Source organism: Chiroxiphia lanceolata, chromosome 6 (genome assembly GCF_009829145.1).
Source record: "Chiroxiphia lanceolata isolate bChiLan1 chromosome 6, bChiLan1.pri, whole genome shotgun sequence".
Lineage (NCBI taxonomy): Eukaryota > Metazoa > Chordata > Aves > Passeriformes > Pipridae > Chiroxiphia > Chiroxiphia lanceolata.
The window spans coordinates 11,522,867-11,547,025 of NC_045642.1; the positions used below are offsets into that span (position 1 = coordinate 11,522,867).

At 42.1% G+C, this 24,159-nt stretch overlaps 1 protein-coding gene across 1 annotated transcript; it reads right to left on the reverse strand.

The window, feature by feature from the left end:
- Window positions 1–9,653: 9,653 nt before the first annotated feature.
- Window positions 9,654–20,262, reverse strand: WEE1 (WEE1 G2 checkpoint kinase). The gene is made up of 11 exons (XM_032692134.1): window positions 19,549–20,262; window positions 17,247–17,455; window positions 16,677–16,743; window positions 16,421–16,593; window positions 15,430–15,551; window positions 14,652–14,798; window positions 14,166–14,261; window positions 13,999–14,084; window positions 13,733–13,903; window positions 13,497–13,642; window positions 9,654–11,026 (listed from the first exon to the last, which is right to left on the reverse strand). The coding sequence occupies exons 1-11, from the start codon at window positions 20,107–20,109 to the stop codon at window positions 10,876–10,878; spliced, it is 1,929 nt and encodes a 642-aa protein (XP_032548025.1). The 5' UTR covers window positions 20,110–20,262; the 3' UTR covers window positions 9,654–10,875.
- Between the last annotated feature and the right edge of the window lie 3,897 nt (window positions 20,263–24,159).

Genomic DNA, 24,159 nt, shown 5'->3' on the forward strand with positions numbered 1-24,159 from the left:
CAATTTTAGTCTTCAATTAACTGCATCATCAGAACAAAAACAGCACTCCAAGTGAAATAGTTCTGGCAGGCACAGTTTGATGGTTGTTAGTACCAGGTGGCGCCGGTTCTTTATGATCACGATAAGAAAGGTACTCAGACTCTGAAGTGTTACTTAGAATATCATTTATTGGAGCTAACATTATAATGGAGAGAACAGTGTGGATAACCTTACATTCCTTGAGGTGCTGGGAACCCGGAGCTGTGCAGCATCTCTGAGCAAGGTGCAGCATGTCACACAGATCCTGCCCCTGGAAAAGTTATACCATTTTGGTCATTCAAACAATTACAGGATTTTCTTACAAGAAAACAACTCTATACATTGTTTCTACTGCCAAACAGAAAGGATATTCGCACCAGAACCTCTTGCTGCCATTTTCAGATGAAGAGCAGGACACATGGGATATAATCCCATGTACCAAGTAGGAGCTGCTCTCAAGCTCCTCTGGGACAATGAACCAGGTAACAATGACCTGGAGGCCAGGCTGGACAGGCAGCACAGTTCAGCACAAGCTGGGTGGGCACAGGTCTGACTTACATGGATTGCTAATCCTCCTGGTACAGTGGTGCCTGGACAGATGAGCAGATAGCAAAGTCCACTGCAGGAAGTACTTTTAATTCTCATAGGTGATAATTCATAAAATTAGTTTTCCATATGTGGTGAATTGAAAACTAGAATCATCCACAGATTTCCAGTAATTTTTACTTTTTAATGTCTAGCAGAGATGTTGTAGTCTCTCAGTACCACAGTCAAACACAATCTCCCTTATTCACAAAACATATTCTAACGGCCTTTTTCCCCTCTTTTTTCTTAATGTCTTTCTTCATAATTTATTCAAGACTTTGGAATCCACAAAAAATTATTTATGCTCCTTCCTCAGGATGGATAGTGTGAGCTACACAATTAACATTAAAAATTATATTAATTAAATTTCCTAATGAACCTGATTTGCTAACATTATAGCTGTTAATATTACCAGAAACATCTTGAAATACATTAGCATTTCTTCAATTTGATCACAGCTATTCCACTTAAGAAGGAAAGAGACAACTTTTGCATATGCGGATAACCTAAAAATCTTTTTTGGTAGCTGAGCACTTGTAAACACAGAACATCCTTATTTAAGTGCATTAAAATATAGTTAGATTCTGAAATGTCACTGAAGAAAAGCAATTCATATAGTTCACACATGAATCTCTTAATGGCAGGGACTTAGTTTCTATTTTGAATAGAGTACAATGATTTTTTGGCAGCTCATTTTTGTAAAAACAATAGAGTAGAAAAATGAAATAAAAACAAAATGCCCCAGAAATTGTTAAAAACCCCAACAAGAACAACAACAAAAGCAACTGCCACACCCCCACACATAAAAACCAACCAACCAAAAAAACCCAACCAAAACCAACCCAAAACACCTACCAAAACAACAAGAAAACCAACACCCAAAACCTGTGTGCAGCTTTTCATTTGCTCTTGATTCTTTTTGCTGACTTCTGTTATTCTTGATTTAAATGACAAGATAAAATGCTAAAATCCTTTGCCAGAACAGGATTTGTTTTCCACTCAGAATATAAATAGTTCCATTCAGGGCGCTAGGTTAGCAGTCCACGCTTAAATGTTTCATTTAAATGAGTGGTTTATATAAGCCTCAGCTGCTCCAGCTTTCGGTAGGTTAATCAAAAGGATATTTACAAGTTATGCATAAAACTAGTACATGATTTTAAATAGTCATGCTCATATTTAAAATTGTTTGTATAGGATTGAACTAACTGAGCAAAACCAGTTAAACCGAAGTTCATACGCAGACATAAACTCACTGTGGAACAAAACCGTTTTTTATACTTACCCAAAATAGCTTTAACAAAGTTACAGGACTAACTGCATCCACACCCAAAGCGTGAGCTATTTTAAGCAACCCTTCTGTTTTGATATGCTAGTCTGGATCTTTGCTTATCAAAGACTTTACATTCTAAACCTTTGAAGATAAGATTGACGTGTAATCCATTAAACATTAATTAACAGCAATCACACTTAACCATGAAACCCTTGATAGCACTACACAGACTCTGAATTACTTGCATACTACAAAAGTAAGCTCTGTTGCAACTTCACATAGTTCTGCTTTTCTTGAAAGTTGCCTGAGATCTCAGCAAATTTATTTTAAATCTGTGCTTATTCTCATTCTGTTTGCTCACCACAGTTAAAAACATGTCTGAAGGGTGCTGAGGAGATCAGGGAGGGAAAACTGGCTCACAGTCTCACAGAGTGACTCATGCTTTCAGGAAGGAGCTTTAGTTAGACCCTGCTGAGGCTCAGCCTTAAGAGGTCAATCACTTCTCTCTTGGTCCTCCTTGCAGAAGCTTAATTACTCCTTGTTAGCCAAATAATAAGTATTTGTAAAGGAGGTTCTAACCAGAGGAAAGATTACGCACTTGAACCGTTACTAATTTTGTTTTATGCCACTGAGTCAGTTAAACTGACATCAAGGAAAGAATTCAGGCACATCAGTAACTCAGTTTTCTGCTCATTGTTCGCCCAGAGAAAATCTTCCTGACCTATGGCTAGACCAGTCATTTTCATTCTCCATAGGAAAACTAAATGGAAGCAAACAGAAATTGAAGACCATTAAGCCAACTTCATAGCAAATTCTATTTCCAGTATCTGCCACCTCACAGCGATGTTTCAGTAGAAAATAAAACTGAAGAAAATGCTAATGTTTGTGATCAATATTTTAGTTTCTGAACAGATTGCCATAAAACATCTCAAGGAAAGATTGGGGGTCAGTGTAAAAAACAGTAAGTGTATTTGATATTATACCATGACCCAGTCCTCAAGCCATCTCGGGACTTGCTCTTTGTTATTTTAAAATATTTCAAAAATTTTATCTCTGGCCTTGTACACATGCTTTAAATATTCTCACTGGAACTATGCAGAAATTAAGCATGAAAATTGTTTTAGATGAAACAGGAAGCAGCATTAGATGCTGAATCAGAATGGCAGCTCAGTCTCTCCTACAAATAATAAAAAAAAAAAGGTTAATTTTCCATTCACTTCCAAGAGTTCTAGAGCAATCTCTAAAGGGATTCCAGCAAAGCACAGCTACTTCATTATAGTTTTCTGTTATTTATGCAGATATGCATAACACATGCATTTTTATTCAAACTTGACAAAAGAAACATAATGAAGGGGTAAAGCATTGATGTGTGTGTTACCTCCCTGGTAACATACATCTTACTCTACACATGTAGTTGATAAGGTATTTCTCACCAAGTTACAGAACTCACTGTAGAACAGAATACCACTGATACCTTACTTGCAGAAAGGAAGAGGAAATTAAATCCGATGTGTGCTGCAGTAACCACCTGATATCACGTTTTGGGATGGAAACTGGAAAGAGAAAGGGTCAACAGAAAAGGCTATTTAAGCAGGGTTAATGTGGAAGGCAGTCAATCAGAAGCACAGAGCGTTTAAGGTTGGAAAACACCTCCAAATATCACTGAGTCCAGCTGCTAACCCAGCACTGCCCACGTTCACTAAATCATTTCATTTTGCCAGAACAGGATTTGTTTGGTTCTGTAACTAACTAAACCATTTCTCTGAGAGCTACATCCACATGTTTTTCAACTTCTGGGGATGGTGATTCCACCACTTCCCTGGCCAGCCTGTCCCAATGCCTAACAACCCTTTCAGTGAAGAAATTTTTCCTAGTATCCAGTCTAAACCTCCCCTGGCATAGCTTAAGGCCATTTCTTCTTGTCCTATTGCTGTTACCTGGGAGAAGAGGCCAAGCTCCAGCTGGCTACAACCTCCTTTCAGGTAGTTATGGAAAGCAATAAGGTCATCCCTGAGCTTCCTTTTCTCCAGGCTAAACAACCCCAGCTCCCTCAGCCATTCATCACAGGACTTGTGCTCCAGACCCTTGCCCAGCTCTCCTGTGCCTCAATGTAGATTCTATGGTTTCTTAGAATAATAGAATCATGAGGGTTGGAAAAGACCTCTAAGACCATCGAGTCCAACCCTCTTGTAGTGAGAGGCCAAAACTGAACACAGGACTCAAGGTGTGGCCTCACCAGTGCCGAGTACAGGGAGACAATCCTGCTGGCCATGCTATTCCTGATCCAGGCCAGGATGCCATTGGCCCTCTTGGCCACCTGGGCACATACTGGTTCATGTTCAGCTGCTGTCAACCAGCACCTCCAGGGCCTTTTCAACTGAGCAGCTTTTGTTTAATTGGCCTCAGCTGATTGATCCAGCCTTGACTCAATGTCTAGAAGATCAAAAGGAATTTAAAATCCCATTTGCTAAGGCAAGGATCAAATATATGGGGAGATTCTACCCTAAACATCCTAACACCTAAGTAGATGAGAGTGAAAAGAGGCAAGAGGAAATAACTGCAGAGGTAAAAAGATCACCTAAAGTTGGTGAGATTACTAAAGGTTGGGAACAGGAGGTATTTCTGCTGTTGTCCCCCTCCCTTCCCCCCATCCCTATTCTGCAAAACACCTTGCCTAAACTACTTTAATTAGTGGTGCCTTCTGTTGTCTGTAATTCAATAGATGAGCAAGGTCTTCTCCATCAGGATGCAGGCTGAACACGGAGAACCTTTGCCTTTGCATAAATGGTAATTCAGCAACAGCAGCAGGTTTTATGTCCATTGGCCCACTTATCTGGCAGCAACCCTAGGGATACATAGAAGATCATTAATTAGAATCAGGCCAGTTAGTCTTTCATCTTGAAATAAATAGAAATCACTTCAGACTAGCATGATTATTCAGATATCACACTAAATACTGATGTTGAGTATTATAAGGGAGTCAAATGACTGGCAAAAGGAAGATCTTTAAATCCAGTTCTTGAGATTTCTCAAGACTATCCAGAATCTTGGTTCATTTTTAGGCATGTACAACCTCAGATCTCTGAGCAACACTTTAAACAGTAATAAATAAATTGCTTCCTGTTTAATTAGGCACAGCAATATTCTCTCCTCGGGTCACCTCCCTTTCCCCTAGCCCAGTCCCATTATACTCTGGGAAGATGGCATCTTCATCCAATTCCAACTGTTTAGACAGGAGTGGGACCTCTATTTCCTATGTGCTGTCCTGCCCACTTGCCACTTCTTCCTGCTTTCTCTGTGCACTGTTTCTTGAGCTGAGAACCTCTGCATCAGCTTGGCTGCTGTGGCCAGGAAAGCTGGCAGCGCTCCCTCAGAGCGTTCCCACAAGTTCTCTGGGTTCAGGCAGGGCACAGCCCTGCTTTTGACTCTTGCTTTAGACCCAAGTCCTCAAACCCAGTGACATTCGTAGGTAGCACACACACAGAGGGTTATTAAACATACAGACATATTACAAACAAATCACACACGGTGACATCATGAGAGTGCGTTTCCCAAGCCTATGGAACCGAAGGGGTGAGTGTGGATGAAAGGCCTGAGCTACTGCTGGCAAGAGTGCTCAATCAGTACTGCAGAACAAGATAATGATTTCCAGCAATCAGGGTCGAGTGTCATACCAGCACACAAACACTTTAAAGACAAAAATTTAGTGTACAGTTAACAATTTTGTCCAGCAGGTGTTGCTGGAGACTGCAAAACACATTCAGCCAAGGTCCAGCAGGCCAGCTTTGGGGAGGGTGTCAAACACTGACAGTGCTCCCTTGCCCCAGATCAACAAGGACTGGGTGACTAATTATACTTTTACTCATGAAATTTTTCAATGTTATAGTCTAAAGTAATGCAAGCTATGACATTGAAATCCTACTTTTGAATATATAAGCAATCCCTAACTCCATTTCTAAAGCTTGTCTATAACTTTATAAAAAAGCCAAGTTGACAGTAAGCTTTTCAGGTTCTAAATTTTACTAATTTAGATCCATGACAGCCAATAGGACAACACAATACTTAGAAACTGAAAAATGAACCCAACAAAAACCACAGAAGGACCCTAGACAACTGCTGTGTGTCAAAAACATAACAGAAACAAAACTAAAAAGGAGACAAAGATGACCATCACAATTTCATCTGGCTAAACCTGTGTGAATCCATGGCAAAAATTGCTGGAAATCTGATATATGATCTATGAAAGTAGAACAACTTCTAGTTATGCTACAGTTTCCAGCTGGAAGGTACCAACTTCTCTTTGCAGACACACTCCTTATCTGACTGTTGGTCTTCACGGCTGCAATACACCAGGTATTTTGCATGACTATCACAGCATTGGTTTCTGAAAAAAGTATTCAAGTAAATCTAATTGTATTTTGACAGTAATGGCATAAATGAATTTTGTATGGTATTTGAACCCCAGATGTGACTCGATATTTTTTTAAATATAGCATTTATGATTTAATAATAGTTTAGCCTGCAAACCCATCAATATTTCTATAGTCAATGGAAAGGTTTGATTCACAAGATGAATTGTCTAAAAAGCTAATCAATCCTTGATACTTGAAATTCATATTAAGAAGCTGGGGGCTGTTAATACTATTTTTGTTTGTTTCCTACAAAAATTAATTTTTGTACAAATGGAAGACAATCCATTCACAACAAATAACTTAGATGGAACAATTTCAGAATATTCTTTCGGAAAGCAGCATTTGTCAGTGTTAAATGGTATCATGTCTTTACAGGAAACTAATTCTGTAAGAGTTTTAGTCCACCACACCACCCACTCTTCGGGCACAAGATGCAGCAAAACTAAGTAAGACTAGGCAGGTACTGTAATGTATAATTAGAAGACAGAGAAAACAAAGGAGCAGACAAATGTCTAGTGGAGGTGGGGATATGAAATACCTGCTTTCAAGTATTTTTACATTCTCTTTTCTATGAGTTCTTCAAGAAGTCACATAGACTGATCAAAAAAGTTAAGCTACTATGCTACATCTGTATTGGAGAGTTAAGCAAGATGAATTCATGAGAAGAATGGTTAAACATTAAATGTAGCTATTTTGAAGAACACGTTTGCCACCCAACCCTAATGCTTGCTTCTTAAACTGAGATAAAGCTTTCTTCTTAGAGTGCTGAAGCTCATCTTATTACACCGAGCTTGGTAGAATTTCTTCAACTTACATCTGACTTTCTACATTTTTGTGAGAGGTTAGTGGCTTGTTCTTCCACCTGAAAAGTTGGCTTGCTTAACTACATACAAGTTTTGCCCAAGTCTTGTTTTTGCAATAAACTTGTAAGCTATTAAAAGTACTGTAAGATTGTTTCCGTTAAAAAATAAAAAAACCCATCACTGTCAGTAAAAATAGATACCACTTCTTACTCAGCAAGCATCTGAATCATGAATCACTGGATGCTGGGAATATTCATAGGAAGCATTAATACACACTTTCCAAATTCTCTGCCTGTTCCCACTGGATATCGTTGCAGCCTCATCATTGGCATCAGGAAGACTCATGAAAATTTGAGATAAAATTTCATCATTCTTACTTCCCCCATAATGTACATAAGGCTGAAGCTCCTTTTTTAAACATTGTCCTTGGCACACAGGAGAAAGTCACTTCAGTCATATGGCTTAAAGCTGGGCATCCTTTCCATGGTACACAAAACCTGTGACCAGCACTAGAATAGACCCATAGAATCCTTTAGGTTGGAAAATACCCTTAAGATCCTGGAGTCCAACCATTTAACTCAGCAGTGCCAAGTCCACAACTAAATCATGTCTGTAATTGCCCCACCCATACGGCTTTTAAATATCTCCAGGGATGGAGACTCAAAACACTTTCCTGGGCAGCCTGTTCCAGTGCTTAATAATCCTTTCAGTGAAGAAATGTTTCTTAATAGCCAATCCAACTTCCCCTGGCACAGCTTGAGGCTGTAGCCTCTCATCTGGTCACTGATTCCCTGGGAGAGAGACCAACCCCACCTGCCTACAGTCTCCTTTCAGATATTTGTAGAGAGCAATAAGGTCTCCCCCGAGCCACCTTTTCTCCAGGCTAAATACTCCCAGCTCCCTCAGCTACTGATGAGACTTGTGCTCCAGACCCTTCCCCAGCTCCATTGCCCTTCTCTGGACTCACTCCAGCACCTCAATGTCTTGAGGGGCCCAAAACTGGGCCTGTAAAAACAAGACTCGAGGTGTGGCCTCACCAGTGCCGAGTACAGGGGGACAATCACTACCCTAGTCCTGCTGGCCATGCTATTCCTGATACAGGCCATTGGCCCTCTTGGCCACCTGGGCACATATTGGTTCATGTTCAGCTGCTGTCAACCAGCACCCCCAGGGCCTTTTCAACTGAGCAGCTTTCCAGCCACTCTGTCCCCAGCCTGTAGTGCTGCCGGGGGTTGTTGTGACTATAGTGCAGGACCTGGCACTTGGCCTTGCTGAACCTCACACAATTGGCTGAGGCCATCAATCCAGTCTGTCCAGATCCCTATGCAGAGTGTCCTGCCCTCCAGCAGACAGACACTCCAACCCAACTTGGTATCACCTGCAAACTGACTCAATCCCCTTGTCCAGATCATTAATGAAGGCATTAAACAGGACTGGCCCCAATGCTGAGCCCTGGGGAACACCACAGCTGCCAGCTGGATAGGACTCCATCCAACACCACTCTCTAGGCCCAGCCATCCCAGCCAGTTCTTAACCCAGTCAAGACACAGCTCTATAAGCCCACAGCACTACTGCACATGGTTTGTTTGCACAGCAGTACTTGCGCTGATGTGACAGATCTCTGAAAATGGGTGATGCAAAAGTATCACAGGTAGATCAAAATTTTTTATGGTATAGGGTAAGAAAAACTTAAGTTCACTGATCCCCCACCAACTGGTATTTCTGACTGTTAAGTAGCTTTAAGAAAGGTGTCATTCAATGTAGAGGAACACACTGCAACAAAACCATGTATTCCAAGTTCTCTCATAAACAAAACAGTACTATCATATGAAGTAAAAACTTAAAGGTTGTATCAATTTTACTGATAACTGCATATTCAGTTACCTAAACCAAGCCTCTGGATTTCACTGTCATATATGAGTCAAACTGAGAACTCTTAAAAATAAAAACTTAGCAGTTATTTTTTGCTAGTTGCAAAGCTGAATTTTATGATTGTCCATTCAATTCAGATACAGCTTCTCTGATAGACACCTGCAACTCTTTAATACAGTTATGTAAAAACTTTCACAACAGACTGATCTATTAAGCCTTTATTTACTGTATCTCTCTTCTTTACATTTGCATCCATACCACAGAATGTGCCATTACTGTGTTCCTGAAACTATTCTAATTCCTCCCGCTGTTTTTCTCCCAACTTATAAATAAGCAGTTCTCTTCCCATTCCCAGCAATCCATGAGGTTTCTTCCTTACCTCAGACCCAGGTCTTCACAGAGTTTTTAGTCCTCTATCTTCAGTCATGGGTTCCACTTCAAATCTTCCAGGGGTTTCATCTTGCCCAGTGCAATACCGTTCCTGAGGCTGCAGAGACAGACTGCTATAGACACTACACATGGACAGGGGTGCTCTTCTCCTAACTGTGTGTTATTTTTGTCCCACTTTCAGGAGAGGGAACCACAAGCACTAGGCATGAGAGGGAACCAAATCTAATTGGGACTTGCCAAAGTATAACCCTGACTCGATCTTTTATTTCCACAACTACAAAGTTAAATAAGTGTTAGACAATGTTAAACAAATGAAACTTTTAACTTTAATATTCAAATTCAACACTAGCAAGAACAAATAGAGCACAAATGGGAAACATTTTTTAGAGTAAAATGCATGAAGAGACAAGCCAGTAATTAGAACAGTTCTTCTATCAGCCTAGGTTCAGTATCAGCACAGGTTCTGATGGCCACATTCTGTTCAATATTTTGGAACTTAAAACCGAACAGTTAAGCTGTTGGCATCCCAGACTGCAGTTTCAGTATAGTACACTATAAGCACAATCAAACTTATGTACATAAACAATGAAAAACAACCTGAACACACTAAACTATTTACAAGTACTCCAACATAAAAGAAACAAACGTACAATAGCCTCAAGAACAGGCAACTGAAGAAAATATGAACATTTTGAGAACCTTATTAAAAAGAATTACAAAACATCAATAGCAAAGACATTAACAATTGCACTACACTAATACAGAGTCCAAATATTAAATTGGTGCATTATTTCACAATGCACTAGCTTTGAGAGAAAAATGCTGCCTTCACTAAAATGCAGCTTACATGTTTCACTTAATTGTTTTAACAAGAAGCCTATTAACACAATAATGATTGTTTTAATGCTACAGTTTACAGCAAGGACAACAAACTAAAAATAGCAGCAGTTCCACATGGCACTTAATTCCACAGGTTTCTAAGCTGTGGTTTATGCAATGCCTACAAAGTGCTCCCAGTTGAATACACAAAATAAAATTCACAACAAAAGTCTACCTGACATCAGGTACATCGACTGTAGGTGGCCTTAAAGCCTGTCTTTCAAAAGTTATTCCCCACTGCTCCAAAAAAAAAAATTAACTATCAAAGCAAGGCCCCCTCCCTCCTTCTTAAAGATTAGGGATATTGCTTCTTATTACAATGCTGTAACGCTACAAAGCAGCACACCACTATAGTGGTTAACCCTGGGACAACATAACATCTAACAGTGTAACCGAAAGGCTTATGGATCAACATCCAGGATCCTCTACAGACAAGAGAGTAACCGAGTCCACAAACTCAAATGGTTAATACAGCTATAGTCAGCCATATAGTACAAGTGAAAACCCAGAAGCAATAGATGTAAAACTAGTGACACTGATCACAGATAGGACAAGAAACCAGGAATTGAATGCTTCCTTCAATTCCTGAGGCTTCAGTCCAGCAGAGATGCTACAGCCATCTCAGTAGTTCTTTCAGACTTTATAGTTAGTAGATAGTAAGACTAAGTGAGCGGTTCATTTTCTTCCCAATGAGTCGAGATGGTCTGTTTTGTGTTGTAGATCTCGTTGTCATTCTGTCAGTGAACAGCGCTCGCTCCTCGGCCGCAGCCTTCGCCATCTGTGCCTTCTTCAGCTCTCTGCAAGACAGGGACAGTGTCACACCTGGCAGTATCCACAGGGAATACAGGCAGATCAAAGCAAGAGTGCTTCAAACGAACTACAGCATTTCAGAACTTAAGACTTGGCAATTTAGGTCATACTAAGATGGTCATCATTCGCATCCACCTGTTCACAACCCAGAGGACAGAAGTGGGATGCTCATTACTTCTCTTGATTTTTTTCTTCTGAAAATCACAGGAAGGAAATGAAAAATTCACACAGCTCAGATTTTGAAGCCCAGCCTGTTATAAGCAGCTCAACACTTCAATCACCAGAACACAGTAGGGTGCTGTTTACTTCCTCGCATGAGCCACATGTTAAACCAGAGTTAATTACTGAGGTTTGCCCAAATGAAGCATATTCAGCCACAGCTGAACTTCTGTGGGAGACTGAAACAGACACAACACTTAGATGAACACACAAGTACATAACTGGCAACAGACAACTCAGGAAGCATCCTTTCCCTTTTGCATACCCACATCAAAAGCTTAGCACCACCTACATTTTCTCTGCCTAATAAAAATTTAACCCTGCAGGGTAGAGTCACTGAAGATAGCACAGGCCATTATCCCTGTGCAACATTCTGCCCACTGCTCCGTTTCAGAGAATTACCAACACTCAGTCTTAGGACAAAGTTAAATTAAACTCAGGACAGAAGTACAAAATAGTCTGACTAAAGAGCAAATCTATCTTTATAAAGGGTTTCCCCATACATTGCTTTTCTCCTTTCTTTATAAATACTGACATATGGCTAAGCTAAGCCCTCCCCCCATACTCTCTCCTATCTCAAACTATCTGTCAAAGAACTTTCTCTACTGTAGGAGATTTGTATTCTCACTTCACATCTGGACTGCAAAGCAAGATCAAATTTTACAAGCTTGCTGCATACTGGTGTAGGTGTGTTTAGATTTAAGTTACATGTCTTAGTTTAGTAAGCTATTCCCATCATCGTAAGCTCAAGTATTATTCATTAAGAGCCGTGCCCATCTAATCATGCCCACATTATCACTGTGTGAGTTCACTGCAACAGAATACAACCAATTTTTCTCAAATTTCTGTTTCAGTGTCCTCTTGGTTGTGAACATCAGTCACAAATGCACACATGTGTGCTCACCCAACTACCACACCATTACCAGGAAATTAAGTTTTACAATATCCTTCCATTCTTTCCTAGAAGTCTTGAATTCTTCCCTAGAAATCTTGAATTCTTCCTTCCTCTAAAGAGGATGAACACAGTAGAAAAGCTGAGTTTCCATAAAAGGATACTTTTCACTGAAGACAACTTACATATACAAGTGGTATTTTAAATAGGTCAAATGCAGGAATTTTTAAAAAAAAACATATAAAAATGAACACCTGTGCCCCCAAATAACTACCTGAAGTATTTTATGGAACACTATGCCACACGTTAAAAATCACTGTGGCTAAGCTTTCTTTTTAAATCATTCTTGGATTTATAGTTCTTTTATAAGGATGTATCCTTCTTGTTGCCAGGCCAGAAGCAATTTTCACAAAACACTACCTTTGCCAGCTTTCCCTTCTACGTGATACAAAAATATGTTGTCTTTATACAAGCAAGCAACTTCCCTCAGCAAATCTGTCCTTTAACCTGTACAAACTGTCAAATTATTCTTTCAGTGTAATTCATTCATCAAGAAGATTACAAAGATAACTATCTAAACTGGTATGTCTGGCTCTGGTCAGGCTGTAGCAATGGAGTGAACCCAGAGTGAACCTAAACATGGAATTACTGTCTTCATTCAAAACAAACCAATCAAAGAAATCAGTCTTCTATGTTCCCTCATAAAAGCCTGCCTATTATGCATAACACATGCAAAGTTAATTGCAGTGAAAGATTCAGACAATTGTTGCTTAATTTACTAGCTCTGTCTCTGAAACTTAAGCAGAAACTAGACTTTCCTAAAGAGAATCTCTTCTTCCTAACTTTAATACAGAGTTGAGTGTTGAGCAGAAGGCAGAATAGGATGACTTCCGGATACACATGATTCTTTGGTAACCCAGTAACACTGCTGTGTGCAAGTCAAATTAATCCAAACACATTCCTGATGTGCCATTTCACGTAAGTTCAAATTAGGTCATTTAAGTCACGTTTTCCAACACGTTTTAATGTACAGATGACATAGGAAAACACGGACTCAAATAACATAGAGATGTAAGTTAGGCTGTCCCTGTCACAGAAGCCTGCAATGTGCTTCAAAGATTTTTTTAAAAACTGTAATGTTTTGTGCATGCCTTGAATACTAATAGCTCAGTGCCCAGCAGTTCCTTCTATGGAGAAAGTTCCTTGTAAAGTTCCATGACCCATTTTGTACTCTCAGGTACACACATGCCTATGGATCTGGGGACCTTACACATGAACAAGGATACTATCATGTGAAAATCTATTAGAAATTAAGTCATATTTAAGGACCCCAAGGAACTACTTACTTCTGCAAGAGCGAGTTTTTGAATTTCTCAGCGTTCAGTTCTATCCGGAGCTGCTCTGCACTCTTTTTTGCAGCAGAGAGAAGCACTGAATGCTTGACTAGTGCCACAGCTGAAGGCCTTTTCTCTGGATCAGGATTAATCATAACCTTGGAAAAAAGAAAATAAGGCATTCCTGTTAAAGTCAACAGCACAATAAATTTCAGTTATCAGCGAGCCACTAGTACAAGAGTTCATACTTTTAGTAAGTCTAGTAGTTCTTGAGAAAGCACTTGTGGTAGTCTAGGTAGTTTTCCTTGTCGGATTTCATGCCATTGGTCCCCATTAGTTGGAAGTGGTTCAGCCCCAGCAGCACAGACAACAGTCAGAGCGAGAGCAAAAATATCCGCTTTAGGCAAATGAGTGTAGTTCTTTAAAAAAAAATAGAAAAATAAATTTACTAATTTTTCAAAAGAAAACAGCATACAGACCTAACATCACTGTTTTTCACAAACAGAACAGTTACCTCTTGTAGGACTTCATTTGCAAGAAAACGGCTGTCGCCTTCTTCCACTTGGGGACTGGATACTCGAGTTACATGACCAAGGTCACCTGCAAAAAGAAAAGCAAGTTATCTTTCAGAAGACAACGAGATAATGCAATTCTTTTGACCACAAGTGTGCTACTTCTCACCTATTTTAAATATGACTCTGTCAGATGACCAGTCATCATCATCACCTTCTTCTAAAGTTATACTCGGGACTGATGTCCTAGATATGAAAATATTACCTGAAAAAGAATAGAATTGGATAAAAAACATTTCTGTATAATTTCTACTTCATCTAGTTTCACTACAGCTTGCTTTAGCAACACAGAAATTTTATTTGTATCCATACCCAGTTCATAGACTGAGAAACTATAACTGTCTTGCTGTGACCCCTCTGCTGGGAAGGCAGCCAAGTGTTATGCAAGTAGAGTCAATTACACAAAAAGGGCCCAAGATAAACCCAACAGTTTAAGTCTGCTAGCCAATTTTATAACTGACATCTTTGCACTCCTATTCAGAACTTCAGTGAAGAATTTACAGTTAGCAAGGTGTGGCTAACTGCTCATTTTTCTACAACAGATTAAAGTAACTGAGGAAATTGTCAATACAGAGTAAAGCAGTTACAAACTTACTAGGTTTGATATCCATGTGTACCAGTGACATTGAATGTATGTATTTTAAACCTCGAGCCACTTGAAGTAGCAGGTCCTTCAGTTCTGGTTCAGTAAAGTAACGCATATTCCTGTAATTTTCACTTATGGCATCTGCTAAACTGCCACCTAAAATGACAATAAAGAAAACATTAAATTTTTTTACATCAAACAGTTGACAAAGTAATGACAAATAGCTTCCAAAATTTAATTAATTTATAACCAAGAACTTGCTGACAATACACAGTAAGTGTAAAATCTAGAGCTGTATCCTCTCTTTATAGCCATGTAATATAATAAAATTATTTTCTGCTGTAGTTGCCACGCAAACATGGTATCAACACAAGGGAAAAGGCCTCTCTCCCTCTTCCAAATCTCTGGCAGGGCATCAAAAATAGCAAAATGCTTCAGAAACCAAGTTTAATCTCCCTTTTAAATGGAAACTCTCTAGTAATTCTCTCTATTCCAGCTTGTACTATTGTACAGAAGAAAGAACAGTTTTGCCGCTCGCAAACGCCTCACTGTACTTCCAACATGCTTCAACACATACAACTGGGTCTGCAATTTTGTACAGTCTTTGCTTCATATATCTGATATGCCTTTTCCAACAGAAGGAACAGACACTTGAAAGAAAGGTGGTACAAGCTATGAGTACGGTAATCAATTCCTAACTACTGTTGAGAATTTGTAGATAACTGTATATCTTCAAAAATTAAGTTTTTAGAAAGCAAGTTCAGAACAAGCAACAAACTTCACTTACCATTGCAATATTCATTCTGTATAAGCATATGATCATCTTCTGCCCATGCAGAGTAGTACCTCACTACATGAGAATGCTGTCCCAGAACTGCATGTGCATAGACCTCTCTTAAAGCATTCTGCCTGTTAGTCACAAAAAATAAGAGTACATGAGTATTATGAGGTGAAACAGTACAATTTCTTACTATAATAGTTCAGTGGCACCTTCAGCTGGATTTGTACTTATATTCAAACAGCTAAAATAATTGACACTGTATTAAAAGACTGGAACATCAAAAAAACCCACAGTTTGGTATAGATAATTCTTGAGAGAGCTACCACTTCCATTATGTAATTGCCAACCAGCAGCAATAGCAAGCTTTGAGATGCATCACTGAAGTCTGAGGAAAAAAATAATGGGGATCATAAGTCAAGAGTTTTGACTAAACTCAGCATTCCTAACTTCTTGTCTGTAAGTCTGGTATGCAATTCTGTGCAACTCAAACTTGTGGAGTTTTATATTATAACTATTAGAACAGTGTGGGGAAAAGTCACGAATCACAGGCTTATTCACAAATGTCAAAAATTACCCCCAAACTGACTTGACTCATCTGAGTGTCACTCAAGCTGACTAAGTCCTCAGACTTAGTTGGGAATATTACTTTCACCTCTCAGAGGATCACCACTGGAATTTATTCACATAGTCTCTCCTGCCACTAATGCAAGGAAGCTTTATTCTTACTTTCCAGGTGAGAACGATCTGTTTCCACACAAAATATCGGGACAAACATCTGCTAGGAGAAAGGCCAATTAGCCTTTTCTCCACAGTACTGCACAGTATTTGGGGAGAGGGAAGGAAGAAAAGTAAATTGACTTCAAAATTGTATCTGTTTTACATTTAATTTATCTTTGTTTTATACTTTTCTCTTAAACACCTTCTCTAGACACCAACACAAAGAGACATATGAAGAAGAAGCACTAAGAGAAGACTTTTAGTAGCAGGAAGTACTCACTCATCCACTGAGCCAGCCAAGGGTTTCTTGGATCGCTTTATTGCATAAATGCAACCATCTAACCTCTTCACACATTTGAACACAGAACCAAATTCACCAGATCCAATCTTCTCCAGTTCATGAAATTCAGTTGCATACCGTGACTTCATATTACTTTCTGTTATTGTTATCCTCTGCAAAGATTAAAAAGGGAAACACTTAGATCTGCAGATACATAAAATGCCAAAATTAGTATCAAGTTCTAAAGATTAAATACCTTAGCAGGTCTCATGGTTTCCTCTTCAGGCTCTCCATCACTTGGTTCCATGTCCTCTCCACAAGAGCTGAAATTCACATCAGTTACTTTTGCAGCAATAATGGCTTAAGCAAACTTAACACTGAAGTCCAACAGCTACTTCTTTTTTTCTAAGATCTAATTCTCCCATTCCACCTTAGTTTAACTAATTGAACGCTAGACATCTGTAAGTGCAAACCCATAAAGGCACCATGCTAATTTATTTGTCATTTCTTTCTTCATGTTCCATATCAGTATTTAATGTGTTTTTCCTCCTCAAGAAAAGACTGTGTGCATAACTCATTCCATGAGAGAAAAAGACTGTAGGACACAACCTAGTCTATCCTCTCTGTACACTAATCAAAAGATCTAGTGCTAAATGGTTATTTCATGGTATTGTGCATCTCTAAGCACATACTTTAAGAGCTGTATTATACATCACTGACAATTTGCAAGCAAAAATACTTTCACAGAAGCGATTTGTAACAAAACTTTTGCAGCTAAAAGTAGTTCTAAATGTAAGCTTAACAAAGCAAGTTCCAAGTCACTCACTCGTTCCAGTGTATCCTCTTCCTCCTACGACATTTTCCTTCAGAGTTGTGAAGGAACATGGAATCGGGAGTGAAGGGATTGATGTTCACATGAGGTGTTTGTCTAAAATCTTCTTCTTGCTTCTCAGATTTCCCAACATTCATAAACAGTGAGCCCCCTCGAAGTTTGACTGAGCTGGAGCCTAGTCCTTGTGCTTTAGAAAGCAAGCTCTGTATTAAAAAAAAAAACCAAACAAACACACTGATGTTGCCTTAGACATAAAACAATCAGATCATGTTTGAAGCCATCATTACAATATTCTCTAATCAGAGTTGGGATCACTTGTTTAAATACCTGCATTTCCATAAAAAAATTTTAAAGAAACTATTATGCTTTGTACTCCACACAAAAATAGTTCAAATAAACATTGAATGTTAAAATAATTTTTACAAGACAGGAAAGATGATGAAAGCAATGTTTTTCTGTCTTTAATCACGTCATCATCTAAACTTCTTGGACAATTTTTTGTCCATGAAAGGAACACAGATGAAACCCGTGGATCATCCTGTACTACATCGCTGTGATTTCCACATACAAGATAGCCAAGTTAGATCAGATGGGAAATTATCCCTGGTGACTACAAATTTATGTAGCAAGCTTAAAACATTAGCAAATAAAACATAAAACATTTAATATTGATGCACAGGTGCATCTTCATGAGCCTACAAAAAAAGGTTCAAGAATTGATAGCTCTGCTGCATTGTCAGTTAAATATCCAATAACCAGTAGCTGGTTATTTGCCAGACCAGGCATTTTCCTGGCACATGACGAAACCTCTCCCAGTTACACTGGGAAGTTTGCACCTGAGTCTCCTTCATCCTGGTGAGGATGCCAACGACTGGATCACAAGCAGGACTATTGCCTTATCCTAACAACAGCCTCTGAAACAAAGATGTGACATTTGCCTAAACCACCATAGGGAAGAAGGCTCATTACTTGGGAATCTCAACTGCGCTCCTCAAATCTTCACTACATAAAGACCTTTAAGTCACTGAGCATCTCAGGACACATTTCAGTACTTCCACTAGATACCTTAACCAACTGATTCTTCCAGATTCCAAAGATAACCCATGTAGATTCTGGGCACCTAACTTAAGAATCCCACCGAGATACTGGGTTAAAACTGTTTTTAGTGTCACAACCTACAAGACTTTTGGATCTCTGAAGCATCTGCTCCTAACTCAGTATAAAAATTATCACCAATTTTAGCATTTTCCAACTTGTACCACTGATTTCTACCAGTGAAACCTCATTGGAGATGGAAGCTGTAGAAAACCAATTAACAAGGTTGCCTTCCTCGCACCTTAAGTCACTTGTTTTCCATCTATAGTCCATAGACCCCTGGGAGATTATCCCCGGGGATTATCCCAGGATTACTTCCAAAGGGCTATACGAAAAGTAATGAAGAAAGGAAGCCAATTACCACTAGATTTAAATGCACTATACAGTGTTTTACATGAGCGTCGAGTTCAAAAGTTGAGTTGCCTTCTAAGAGTCTTTTATTGACAGAGTTAAGAGCTGCCCATCTATCCCTTTAAGCTTCGGAATCCACCAGTTAAACAGCATCGGCTACTCAAATAGCCTTTTACTTTTGATGTAGGAGTGCAGACACTGAACCAGAGGTAGCACACAGCACAGCAGCAGCAGTGCTCCAGCAAGGTAGAATCACAGAATTAATCAGGTTGGAAAAGACCTTGAGACCATCGAGTCCAACCTGCGATCGATCGCCACCATGTCAACCAGACCATGGCAGTAAGTGCCACATCCAGTCTTTCCTTAAACATCTCGAGGGACAATGACTCCACCACATCCCTAGGCAGCTCGTTCCGATGTCTAAATCAGCCTCTGCGTGAAGGAATTCCTCCTAGGACGTGCCAGTTCACTGACAGACACGCAGGGGGCGGGGGGCAAACCCCAACTCAAGCTTTAACTTTCTGGTTGCACACGCACGAACGCCCCCGCGACGCTACAGCGTCTATCTGAGGGAGTTTCAACACGCTCTCTTACCTTTTAAAAATATATTTTGCACAAAACACGGCCAAACTCAGCGTACTTGTATATTTATAAATGAATAAACTATATATAAGCAGCGGTTTATTGGGTGCCGCCGTGCCCCGTCGGGAGGCGGCGCGGCCCTGCCCCGCCCGACCGGGCCGGTGCCCCCGGCGCGGGGCCCGAGCGGCAGCGGCGGCCCCGCCGTTACCCCCCGGGCCGGCCGGGGGGGCCGGGGCGGTGCTGCCGGGGTCCCCGCCCGCAGGCTCACCTTGGGCGTGTGCGGCGTGTCGAAGAGGCGCAGCTTGCGCAGGGTCTTGTGCGGCGGCGTGCCCGGGTAGTCGGGCAGCGGCGAGCCGGGCTCCTCGCCTCGCGGCCCCCGGTATCCCCCGGCCGCCGGGTGCGGCGGGGAGCGCTCGCAGCAGCGGCGGCCCTTGTGCGGGGCCAGCGGCGAGGGCGAGTCGAGCAGGAAATAGGCTCCGGGCGACTTGACCGGCGAGGAGCCGAACCCTTCCTCCTCCCACGAGTCCCCCTCGTCCGGCAGCGGCGCCGCCGCCGGCTCCATCTCCTCCTCCTCCTCTTCCATCAGGGGCGGCTCGCTCCGCGCCGGGGTGCGCGCGGCCGAGAGCGGCGAGTCCGCCTCCTGGAACGCCGAGTCCTCGCCGGTGCTGTTGGCGCTGCTGCTGCCGCCTTCCTCCTCCTCTTCCTCCTCCTCCTCCTCGCAGTCGCTGTGGCCGCTCAGGAACAGCAGCTTCTGCCGGATCGGGGCGGCCGCCCGCCGTGCCGAGACGCGCCGGGGCGGCGCTGCCCGCTGCAGGCTGAGGAAGCTCATCGCGCTCGCTCGAGGTCCCGTCCCGTCCCGTTCCGCTCCGCTCCGGTCCCGCTGCCCGCGCTCTGCCCGCGCTCCGCCCGCGTGCGCCGCCGGCTCAGCTCGGCTCGCGCTGCCCGGGAACGGCCCCGCCGCGCGCCGTTCGGACTCCGCGGCTTTCCCGCGACCGTTGGTCACGTGACACGCACGCCGGCCAATCGCGCCCGCCCACCGGGTTTGAAAACACGGCGCGCGGGGGCGGGGCCGCGCGCGGTCGCGTCACGGGGCAGCTTTGGCGCGAGCGGCGCGGCCGTGGGGAGGCGGGGCCGGGCCGGGGCCACGCCCCGAGGCGGCCGCGCGGACGTGTCTGCCCGGGCGGCGCGAGACGGGCGCCATCTTACCCCGGGGCGGCCCCGCCCGGGGAGGAGCGGGAGCACGGCTGGGACACCGCCGGGACATGGCGGGGACACAGCCTCACCCTGCCGGGGAGCGCCGGCAACACCGCCGGGGAACAGCGCCTTGCCCTTCCCAGCCCTGAGGCCGGGGAGCTGTGGGGACACCGCGCCGCCCCGCCCGGGATGCAGCTCCTCCCCGCTTCACTGCAACGTGGTTTTCTTCCCCTCTAGTTACTAGAACTCAGTGCGCAGAAATCTCCATAATAATGTTATAATAATTATTTAATCTATAGTAGTAATACTATAACTGGCCCAGAAGGAGTTGTTAAACACGCCTTTTAAGCTCAACCAAAAAAAAAAGGAAAGTATTTCTGATAACTTGATTCACGTGGTTTAAAATGCAGTCAAACACTGGAGCCTCCCATACAGCACCCCGTGCACTCCTACCAAACACTTCCAAGTCCCAGCACAGCCAATGGGATGGACAGCCGATGCCGTTTATCAGCCAGGCCATCTCCCTACAGATTCCACCACTTTGCCTCCTGGCTTCATTTCCCTTCACGTGACATCCAACAAATAAACCTGCCAATCTCCTGTACCAAATTACCCTAAAACGAACCCCTTGGGTAACAAAGGTCATGAAAAAATAGGGTTTTTTTCCAGCCACAGAAGTCCCAGAGAATGCCAGGTGTGCATCCGTGTTTAGTTCCTCTCTGTTTCCCCAGACTCTCTGGGAACATACTCGATTCCCTGGACATGCACACAGTGCTAGAGTTCACCTCTCAGAGCTGAGGGCACCGGGATGCTCAGAGGTTGCAGCACAACCCCTTTCCTCCCCTCCTCCCCAAAGCCTGCCCCTCCTTACCTGGAGGGCAAATCCTCATGTGCTGCCCCTGGCACAGTCCTATGGAGAGCAGCACCTCTGAATGGGAGCCTGAAAGCTTCAGAGATGAGGAGCTAAAACCGCTAAGGGTGGTGAATAGAAAAGAGATGTTTGTACTTAACCAAGTTTCCTTTGTTTGCTGGTCTCCTGTCCCTGGTCCCCGATGTCCATGGGGGGAGGCCTCAGCACCAACTTCAGACACAGCTCCAGCTCCAGTAGATGTGCAGATGTTCCCACTGCTGAAGGCAGGGCTGTGGTCAAGAACAGGGCTTGGAGTGCCTTTTCTGCTGTCTCCTGTAACAGGACACCTGTATCTCCAAAAGACAATTATTTCCCTACCCTTTCCTTTGTAAGGCCTCCATAGAAACATTTCTGCTGAAATATCACATCCCTATGTATTTCTCATATTTCCAATCGTCTGAAAGCTTATGACAGTTTTTGTTTTCAGGACAAGCAGTGGTGAGCCTCAGGAACATAATTTTTGAGATTTGCATTTTGGAGAAACCAACTGAAAAATAGTTTCAGAAAACTGAAAGTGGCCAGCATAACCTATGAAAGTGGGACTGGGCAGCATTTATAGAGATACGGCTACATCAAGCCAAGTGCAAACACACTCAGTGCGCAATAATTTACAATCACAATAACATCCCATTAAAAATGCTCATTTTTAAAGATGAAATGCACTGTGTAGCAAATACTAACTGAAGGATTCAAGTTTTAGAACAGATGATGTAAGTGAAGGTTATTAAAAACACAACCCCCCTCTTTCTCAGTTCATACCCCACAGAGGGACATGCGAATCAATTCTTAATAAGTGACTCAAAACTTCCCAGCCACTGTGGCTTGCTTTAGAAATATATGAAGTTTCCTTTTCTTTAAAAAAAATTAAAGACTTACGAGCTTTCGATAAATCCCTCCCCCTGTAATGCCAAAGCCGCAGTTTCCTTCCCAAACTCAACCTAAATATAACCCATTCTGCAGTGCTTTCTGGAGCCTACAAACACAGGTATTTATTGAGAGCAAGTGGCAGACTGAAATTCTGATGCCCTGTTGTACAGAGTTTAACGAATTGCAAATCACTGGAACAGTTTAAGTGGGACAAAATCAAGTGGAACAACTCAGAGTTTGTACAGAGAAAGAAGTATTTCTGAAGAGGAGACAGACATAAGAAAGGAAAAAAGGAATAGAGAAGTAAGGGGAAAAACAGTAACACAATTATTTTAAAAGAAAGTTTATTTGCAAACTGAGAGCAAATAAGAAAGGGAAGTACAGAATAAATATGTAACTAACAAAATGTGTAGCTGGTATATGAGGGCCACATTCACAGGCTCTACGTATGTGCTGTTCTGAACTTGCATCAGTTGTTGCTTGCTGTGGTCTGACAGGACCATAAATGGTTTTGTTGAAGACATGATTTTTTGCCCAGATGGAGTGTGGCAACTCTGCTCCCCCATCCCCTGCCCAACACCTGTAATTAGCATTAGGATGCCTACGGCCTAACTAATGAGCACCACAGAGCCCATTCCCTTAGAGAGAGAGCACATTAGCAATGGATATCATCACAGGAGGAAGAAAGGTGAGTGCAGGCTTCCACTGTGCCATATTCTCCAAGCCAAATTCATCCCAAATTCTTTGATTAAACTGCACCTTTGAGCCACTACAGATCTTGCAAACCAAAGCCCCTATTCTCCAAACAGATATAACAGCACATAAACTGATGCCCAGGCAGTGCCTGACTGATATTCCTACAAATTTTAGCGGTTTAAGAGTTTTCAGGATATATTTGCAAAATTGGCTTCTGGATGATTTCTTTTAATAACACTTGCTTTTAAATTTATATGTATATCTATATATCTATATATATGTAGCTATCTCAATATGGTGCACTGAAGATTTTGCTACAAGAAACACTGCTGGGGCAGCACACACAAACAAACAACTACTTTTAACTAGGAGTTTTCAAGCTCAAGGGAAACTGTTGTTCATTTTTTGTGGGTAGCAGGGGAACCCAAATAATGATGAATAGGGAAGAACTGGAACAATGGCCAATTTGTCTGGCTGTCAGAGAAAATTGCCACAGCAGTGGATACACTGACATCTTGTCGGGATTCCTGCACTTGCAAGTTCATCTGCAGTCCTCCAAGACCACTTTCATCAAACTGGAAGAGTTCTGCCAAAATCTGGATGAAACCCATTCTACATCAGCCAGCATAGTCTACGATGAGTTCATCTTATTATGAGAGGCATAAATAGAGTGAAAAAGCAGAAGAGGAGGAAGGTCAAGTTGCTTGAATGAAAAACAGAAACTCTACAGCCATCTGTAGATGTTGGTGGAGAACTGAGAGAAGGGACAGATCTTTGCTATTCCCAGCTTTTCTTTTGGGCTTCAGCAGGTGCCTGGGGGACCAGTGTGTTTGTCACCAGTGCCAGTGATGGCATTCCCGTGTTCACCCAAGACTTGGCATATACAGGCCAACAGATCTCAGTGGTTGTGTGCTAAGTGGGACATGTTGCCTCCAGGGCACTGACAGTTTAAGGGGAGCAGTTCAAAGATTATTTTATCTGGGGCTGTGCTGCTAACAGCTCCCGTTAGCTAGCAACCCCTTTTTCTTCATTACAAGGTCCAGAGCTGAATGGGTTCCCCACCAAAAATGGACTTTGCATCCTAAGATGTGCCTGGAGGTGATGCTGCCAGTCCTTTCACTCTCTTTAGCCTATAATCTGTGGGCAGAGAGAGCATTTCTCAAGGATGTGTTCACCCAGGAACTCCAAATAATAAGATAACAGGGTGGAGAA